The 8,372-nt window shown below is 32.4% G+C and overlaps 2 protein-coding genes across 3 annotated transcripts; one reads left to right on the top strand and one right to left on the bottom strand.

The window, feature by feature from the left end:
* Positions 1-558: 558 nt before the first annotated feature.
* On the top strand, positions 559-3,589 carry LOC108460925 (uncharacterized). 2 transcript variants are annotated; one of them, XM_017760629.2, is made up of 2 exons: positions 559-1,408; positions 3,193-3,589. In XM_017760629.2, the coding sequence occupies exon 1, from the start codon at positions 832-834 to the stop codon at positions 1,381-1,383; it is 552 nt and encodes a 183-aa protein (XP_017616118.1). In that variant the 5' UTR covers positions 559-831; the 3' UTR covers positions 1,384-1,408; positions 3,193-3,589. The 2 variants fall into 2 exon arrangements, with proteins under 2 accessions (XP_017616118.1, XP_017616119.1); XM_017760630.2 differs by having other exon boundaries at positions 3,046-3,589.
* A 129-nt stretch (positions 3,590-3,718) lies between these two features.
* Positions 3,719-6,230, bottom strand: LOC108460924 (xyloglucan O-acetyltransferase 4-like). Its single transcript, XM_017760628.2, has 3 exons — positions 5,810-6,230; positions 5,431-5,726; positions 3,719-4,785 (listed from the first exon to the last, which is right to left on the bottom strand). The coding sequence occupies exons 1-3, from the start codon at positions 6,096-6,098 to the stop codon at positions 4,015-4,017; spliced, it is 1,356 nt and encodes a 451-aa protein (XP_017616117.1). The 5' UTR covers positions 6,099-6,230; the 3' UTR covers positions 3,719-4,014.
* Between the last annotated feature and the right edge of the window lie 2,142 nt (positions 6,231-8,372).

The raw sequence follows: 8,372 nt of genomic DNA, 5'->3' as shown, positions 1-8,372 counted from the left end.
ACACAAAAGAATTTAATAAAATTTAACAGTATACTAGTACTAGAAAAATAAATAAAAATATAGATTATAATCTATATATATAAATATATAAGCACAAGTAATTATCACTTATTTAATATACTAGAGTAATTATTTTAATAAGTATTGTTTAAATAATGTTATTTTACTTAAAATTATATTGTATGTTAAAATGCTTTGATTATAATATGAAATTTTTCATTATAATATTTAAATTTATATATTAATTATATTCAATAAGTTAAATAATAAATATTATTTAACGTTAATTATTATAATTAAAAATATAATATTTTAAAAACTAATTAAATATTAAATGCAGAAGCTAGTCAAAACAAGATTTAGCTGTAACTTTTGACCTTGACTGATATTTCCTGATTTAAAAAAATTTATTAAATAGTGTTTGGTTGAATTACACTTTGTAATTCGTGCATTATATTATATTTATTATAAATATATTATATTTGTTGAAATAATAATAATTATATTTATATTTTGAGTTTATATAAAATATTAAATTATTTATTTATTCAAATTGCCAAAGAAAATTAGACTCCTCTCTTATTGTCTGGTTGTTTGAGAAAACCATGAAATCCCCTTTTTTTATCCTCCTCCTTTGGCCTTTAGAACACCAAATCTAACTTGGGTATTTTGGTTTCCCATGTTCTTTATAAGGTTTTGAATCAATTTCCCCTTCTGGGTCACCTTCAATTCTTGTTAAAGTTCCAATTTTCATCATCTGGGTACTCTTAGATCTCCCTTTAAAAATTTGGGTTCCTTTCTTTTTTATTTTTTATTACCCTCAAATTTTCAATGTCACAAGGCTTTTCAATTGAGCTTTACTTTGACCCAGCACTTGAAAACCAAGTCTTGAAAGCATGGAATGTTTTGGCTCGTCGGCAAATCAGCACTCAGTTAATTGAAATTGAATCGAGGCCTCACATTACTCTTTTCTCAAGCCCTTTCCTTGACCCTGCCGGGCTTGAATCTGTTGTAAAGTCCTTTGTTTCAAAGCAGGAGCCTTTACCTCTATCTTTTTCTTCATTTGGGACTTTCCCAAATGAAAAGAATCATCTTTTCCTTGCACCAGCTCCAACAATGGCCCTCCTACAGTTCCAGGCTCAGTTATGTGAGGCAATTAAAAAGGAAGGGATTGAAATTGGGGAAGAGTTCAAAGCTGACGCTTGGATTCCCTATTGTGCTGTAGCTCAACAAGTGCCAAAAACAAGAATGGCTGAGGCATTTTGTGTGTTGAGAGAGTTGAAGTTGCCTGTTTCTGGGTACGCAATGGATATTGGATTGGTGGAGTTTTCACCTGTTCGTGAACATTTCTCATTTGGACTTGGGAATGCTGTTGAGCCATGAGATTTCAAAGGGTCGTTATGACAGAGTTAGTTCTTGCTTCATTTTTATTTTTATTTTTATTTTTTTGGTTACAATTTCGAAATATGTTTACATATGTGATGTCAAAGTAGGTTTATAATTAATCATCAATGATGGATTCTTCATTGTCACTTGCTTTATAGGTTGCTCATTTATAATGTCTTTTCGCTGGGTGTATGTTTTAGCACTAAATAATATGATTCTCCGTTGAATTGGGATAAAAGGGGATTGGTCCGAACTTGTTATAGATCTTTTATCTTTGTCTAGGTGTCTAGATAACTTGTAAAAAATGTAAAGAATATCATGAGCTTTTAGTTGTTACTGTTGACATTGATGAAATATATTTAACCATGATATGGCCAGATTCTGCATTGGATAGGGAAAAAGTATAGTTATTTTAAGCCTTTTATTGGTCTCCTATCTTGGTTTGGATGTCTGGAAACATGTAATATACATATTGAGTTCACCAAACATTATAAATCGGATTTCAGATGTTATAAAGAGCAGATTGCGAAGTTATCATCCAAGTTATAGCTTTTTAGTTGCTACAATTGCCAGTAATTTCATTTCGTTAGTTTTGACATTCTCAAATAAGCAAATGGAATTTGATTGTTACTTAAGTGTGGTTTTGCCAGTATTTAATCAATCTTTAAAACAATCCTAAGTTCTACATGGCATATGTTATTTATTTGTACTAGGATCTTAATGAGATTTTGTTTATGGACATCTGTCCCTGGATTCATTGGTCCTTGGATTAGATAACGTGGAAACGCTTAATTAGACAATAATTTGTCAACATGATCATTGTTATCTTTTTTGTGCAATTGAAACAAAAGTCCCATCTTAATTGACTTGGGGTGCTTAAGAGTTTCTGTTTTGATGTTTACCATTATGAATTGATGATTTGACAAAGTTGCATCAAGTGTACTGATTTTTGCGTCTTAGTTTAGAATTCTAATCTTTAGAAAATTGCCCACATTTATGTATCATTTGCCATTCATACATTTTAGTAGTTCATTAGTCTATGTCATCACTGTGTCCTTTGTCAGCTATAATGTCCATATTCATAAATCCTTTTATTTGGCCAAGCAAAGAAGATAAACCCAAACCGAAGATAAATCTTTTCTTACAAAATTTGTTTCAGGATTTGCTAGTCTTGTTCACTATTTGTTAAATTTAGTTTAGAGACGAGTTTAACTTCTGATGTAGAGTCGTGATGGTATGTCTAGTTGGCTACATACACGTTGCAGGATCCCGAACCATGCATTTCTCACCCGATTGCTGCAGCTAACACGCTTTCAATGGAAATGCATTCAAATCATATGGAAGTGACTTATAGAGCAATACAATTTGCTATAGATAGGTTGTATTATTCATAGATATTTGAGTTCCATTCCTTCTTGAAAGTGTTGATAGGCGAGAGAATCATCTTTCACATTTACACTTAACCTGACTTTCATTACCAGATTTTGATATTGTTTTGTTTATGTTTTTGCATTCCAAGATTTGATGAAAGCAAATAATTGAGTGTTGCTTTTCATTATGGCCCTTGAATATTTTTGCTAAATCGATTCTTTTCTGACATAATCCTGGATTGGGACCATCTTGATAGTGATTTTCAAGTTCATTACTTGTTTTGTGTAGTCTTTTAGTTGGATGAATGCCCCCACCATGTTTGCACCCAAGTTGCCAGAGTTTCTTTTGTCATTGTTACACTTATCATTTCCAAGTTCCGGCTAATTACAGATTTTAACAAGAAATCCAGTTTGATTTTTTCTTTTTGGTACAAAGGGGACTCAAATTTCGGATCTGCTGTATCACCTTTTAAGGATTATTACATGAACCAACTGAGATAGTTTGGAGTTCATAGTTGATGATGATATGTTACACTTGGCGGGTATTTCAAAATCTCATATTTTCTTATTCTCTCTTTACCATTGGATCCCAACACAATGGAGAAGCAGGAAAAGAAATTGTGTTAGTTTGGGTATATTTGCAAAATGTCAAACTTGATCAAGTGGGAGAAATGCCACTTTTGTTTGAAGTTGATAGTTTTTGAGAGTTGAATGTTGCTTTTTGTTATAATAAAGAGATAAAATACAGTTGGCAACAATCTCTTTGTAACTGTGGAGCTTAGCTCTATATTCATTTCATTTTCCAAAGAGCAATATGTAGTATGCATTTATAATTTTCATTTTACAGTAGAGTAAACCATACACTTATGCATAACTTACAAATTGGAATTTAAATTATTCCTCTCTCTCTTTTTTTTTCTTTTTCTTTTTTTTATATCTAAACTTACAAATTAAGTCCAATATTTAGAGTCATCGAGTTTTCAAAAACATAATTCATTCCAACTCTGAGCTTCACATTGATGGAGTTTGCTCCACTTGATTATGCCTAAAAATGAAAAAATAGCTCAGTATTAATCATCTTTTTATTAGCCCATGCAGAACAAATGATATTTGGTATCAAATTACAATGAAAATACATGGAATTAATTTCTTCTGTTAACAAGAATAAAAAAAATGGAGATCAAATTATTATGATGTAAATATATTTATGTATGGTATATGATCCCTAACTAATTTGGATCTAAATCCCCTCCCCCCTTTAAGAAACAAATGAAGCTTCTCTTCTCAGAACCGCCATCATAAAATCATTCCATACATCAACAGGACCTGGCAAGCACCAATGAACACAGTCATTATAGCCCTTCATCCATTTGTTTCCCCAGAACTCATTAGGGTGACCATCTGGTCTCATCAGCATTGCCCTCGTAATGTCCAATGCCCCGAACCTTCTCCCGACCTTAGCACCTTTGATGTTCGCCTTTTCGATCTCTTCCATTTGCATGCTCCTCAGCTCCCATTCAGTGGTGCCCAAGTTTATCTCCGATTCTCCCAAAGGGCTTGTCCTGTTACACCTTCCCCCTGTGTTCCATGCCCCATCCTCAAAATGCGCCGGCGAAAATGTCCGGACTAAGGTGACCCTCACTTTGCAGGTCTTGCAGTTGTTGATGTGGTTCAAAGCAGATCGAAATGCCAACTTCAGGGTGAATCCAACACCGTAATCCTTCACATTCGGGGTATTGCAGTATACGCACCCAACAATGCCAGTGCTATTATGGATGAAAATGGGTCGAAAGAACCAATGTGCAGCTGAGATTATGACATAGTCTAGAAGAGGAAGATCTTTGCTCCATTCATCAATTTTGTGTAGGTGTAAATTAAAATTGCCTGACCCTGAACCATTCACCATTCTTTCTTCAGCAGATACAAGGTATCTGGACCAAAGGATCATAAGAGTGAAATCATGTTTAGGAAAATACCATATACGTTTTCTATCTTCTGAATCTTTGTACTCATCTTCGGGGGTTTCAACCTGCAAAACATTTTGACCTTCATATAATCTAAAGTCTAAACATGCCAAAGTCAATCTTAATCTAGTTGGCCCTAAATTCACATCCAAGACTTAAATTAAGGGACCTTAATTAGTCTACTAGGAATGCTGAAAATCAAGAATGATGCAGAATTTGTAAAGAGTAGTTGCACGTGAAAAACAGTGTATCTTTCATTCCATAATGCAAAACTCCAAATTAATTAAATTTCTGAATCTCTCTGACTTGGTCTTTCAAAAAACACTGGTTTTTCAGGCATTTAACAAGGATGTTTCATCTTCCATAATTCTAGCTTCAAATTCTTTGGACGCCCGTCCATTTCTCCACTTTTATTGATCTCTGTCTCACCCAAATCCATAACATTTCAGGGAATTCTTGAATTCAGTAATTTATCAAAAACTAGATATCATCAAACCTATTTTCACTACACATTCGAGACAATTACTGCTACAAAAAAATCAATGTCGAATTTCAGACAAGAATATTGACAGAAACTAGGTGGGCCAACTTTTGGATATTAACCTCCATGGACAAAGATATCAAAATAAGACGACGTTTAAACAGTGCCCGAGAATTGGAAGTTGTTTAAAAATAATAACAATGATGATGATAATGATGATAGAACTAACCTTTGAGAGGAGACAAAGTAGAGATTCCATGTGATTCCTAGCAACAGAGTCACCAACGAATCCAAGTGTCTTCCCTTTAACAAAATCCAGGAATGCCTTGGGATCAAACCTTGGAAGATTACATTGGTCAGGTTTCCATCTCCAGTTCAGAAAATCTCTGTCACTTCTTCCATGGTGGAAACAGTTCTTTGAATCGGGAATTGTAGTGCAACTTGAGTTGGTATATAGAGAACCATGGAGGTCCGGTATCCAATGACCCTTTGACAAATCACACTTCGAAATCCCATCATCATAACCTATTAAAACAAAATCAGAGCCGTACGGAATTTTACATGATGAAAACTAAAAAAAGAGGATGGGAAAAAAATTATGGGTTTACCTTGAAGGGGAGGATGAAAAATTATGGGTTTGCCTTTACGGGGAAGATTAGGAGGTGGTTTGATGACTGGAAGCCTTAGATTACGGGAAAGGGCCTGGTTGGGGATGGGAGTTAAAGGGGTTGTAGAATAAAGGATGAAGAGTATGAATATGACGGTTAAAAGAAGAAAAGACATGAAAAATGGAGGAAGCCTCCCCTTGTTTAGACATCTCTCTTTGAAAAAGTAATAATAATATGAAGATGAAGCCGAAGATGAAGATGAATACTTCATTGTCTGTTCTTTCTTCATGTAAACAACCAATTTAATATAAGATACAAAGGGTTTTTTGAAGATTTTCTGAATTGAAAGAAAATGACTTTTTTTTCCTTTCAAAATAACGATGAGGAAGCAACCAAGATTCTGCGTTAATTTAAATTAATTCCTTTCCTTATTAACTATTTTATTATTTTTGTAATAATGAAATGGATGCTTTTCTTGAGCATATATTATTCTAATTTTTTATCTCAATCACTAATTTAGTTAAAAATTATAAAATATTATTTCATAATTAAAATAAATATACAATAAAATTTGAATATGCACTAATTAAATTATTAAACTATAAGTTTTGTTATTTATTATATATTATTTTATAACATATGTATATTCTAAATTCATAATTTCATATATATACTCATGTGATAAGAATTCTAGTAATAATGATTTGTAAGATGATATTAAAAAAATAAATGAAGAATGTGTATATAGAGTTGTAAACATGTAATGTAGTGATAGGAGGGTCAAAAAGAAAATAGGTATTGACGTAATAGGAAAAGGAGAGGCTTCGGAGGGAAAGCGTGTCAGCATGTGAGGAGAGTGCATGTGAATTTCGTTTCGTGGGTCTCCAATGTTAAACCTGATTTCCCGGCGCCAATCCCCTAGAAGATTTGCGACCAATATTACTGTATAATACGCTAATAAATTTCTCTGTTTTTATAAGTTCAATGTTACATCTGTAATATTCAAATTCTTCATATCCACGAGTTTAAGAAATTTAAAATATTTTTTTTATAAATCTCTAAAAAAAATTAAAAACTTGAAGAAATCTTAACGAATATTATAGTCGTACTATAGAAAAATTATCTTCTGATTTAATTTAATTGTAAAGAGGGAGACAAAAAATGTTTTTGGTGAAAGTCGCCATTTAATCTAGTTTCACTAAAGAAATGATCAAGAATAAGTCATCACAACCCTTAAAACAATTCACATCCGCCCGAAACTAAGTTTAGATGATTCTTAGATCAAAATCAAACAAGAAAGAAGAATGAAAGGAAATCTCTTTGAAAAGAAATATTTAGAGATTGTAATTTTCTTTTAATAATCTATGATGTTACGAGTTTTGATAAACTTCAAAAGGTATTAAATTTACAAACATCTATTCTCAATTTGAAAGCAGAACAAATGGTGTCTCGTATACCCCTATAATATGGTCATGTTTATATATAAATATAACTCATATTGCATAAACATGCTAACATGGATATCTATTTTCTTGAAAATGCGTATATTCCTGCTCGAAGAATGACCCTATAATTACCAAACGGTAAGCGCTGCATTGGGAGCCTAGGGTGAGTTTGGATGGGCGGTGCGTTTAGCTGCGGTTAGTGTAAAAACAGCAGTGGCGGTGAGATTAGATATTGTAGCGATACTGTATCGTGAGATAAAAAGTAAGTTAAACGCACCGCACCGCAGTCAATCGCCCATCCAAACAAAGCCCTAGTCCCCTCAACTCGAAATGTAAGTTGTCATGGGATTAAGTGTAGACATGATGGCCATTAGCAGCATGTTCGTTGGCAACAAGTTTGGCATCAACATCCTTACTGAAGTCCACATTCATTAGTCTTAATAATTTCCTTCTTCATTATGACACAAATTTCGTTAAACCGGTATTATGTAGCTTTAACTACAACCATAACGAGCAAATGATGGAGGGACAACTCATTTATGCACTCGGTAAGATTGGTTGGGTTAGAAAAATAGTTTGAGAAAATAGTAAATATTGTAAGGTAAAAGTTTAAATTTTTTTAAAATTGAGTTTTGTGATATTTATAGTAATAAACTATTAATTAAATTATTACATGTGTTTTGAGTAAGGTAGTCTAAATCATTTTCTGACTTTTTATCAAATAAAATTTTTTATTATCTTTGACCTCGACCTGTTTTAAGTGTAAGCTCAAACAAAACGAACCGAATGTATATAATAAAATAAACCTTAATTAAATTAAATAGAAAAATTATCTATTTATTTAATATCATTTTACTAATAATTTAATCTAATTTATTTTATATTTAATATCATACTTTTATAGAAAATAAAGAATAATGGGTTTTGTCAGTTGTCTAAGAAAGTCCAAAAGACGTTGTATCCATAATGTGGAAATCTTATTTTAGAGATGTAGATACCATAAACGATGTGACAAGTGCACTTTTTTTTGTTCATAGAAAAGTGCACTTTGTTGGTAGGCTATATATTTATTTGCGATTTCCAATCGTGGGCTTTGTTTGGGGTTTAAGAAATAAAGT

Source organism: Gossypium arboreum, chromosome 4 (assembly GCF_025698485.1).
Source record: "Gossypium arboreum isolate Shixiya-1 chromosome 4, ASM2569848v2, whole genome shotgun sequence".
In the NCBI taxonomy this organism is placed as follows: domain Eukaryota; kingdom Viridiplantae; phylum Streptophyta; class Magnoliopsida; order Malvales; family Malvaceae; genus Gossypium; species Gossypium arboreum.
The sequence above is the reverse complement of the archived record's forward strand: the minus strand, read 5'-3'. Positions and strand labels throughout refer to the sequence as shown.

Excerpts from the sequence above, each read along its gene's own strand:
- LOC108460925 (XM_017760629.2), top strand. The coding sequence starts at position 832 with ATGTCACAAGGCTTTTCAATTGAGCTTTACTTTGACCCAGCACTTGAA.
- LOC108460924 (XM_017760628.2), bottom strand. The coding sequence starts at position 6,098 with ATGAAGAAAGAACAGACAATGAAGTATTCATCTTCATCTTCGGCTTCA. Across the intron at positions 5,727-5,809 it reads TTTTCATCCTCCCCTTCAAG|GTTATGATGATGGGATTTCG; the intron begins GTAAACCCATAA and ends TTGTTTTAATAG. Across the intron at positions 4,786-5,430 it reads TACTTTGTCTCCTCTCAAAG|GTTGAAACCCCCGAAGATGA; the intron begins GTTAGTTCTATC and ends AATGTTTTGCAG.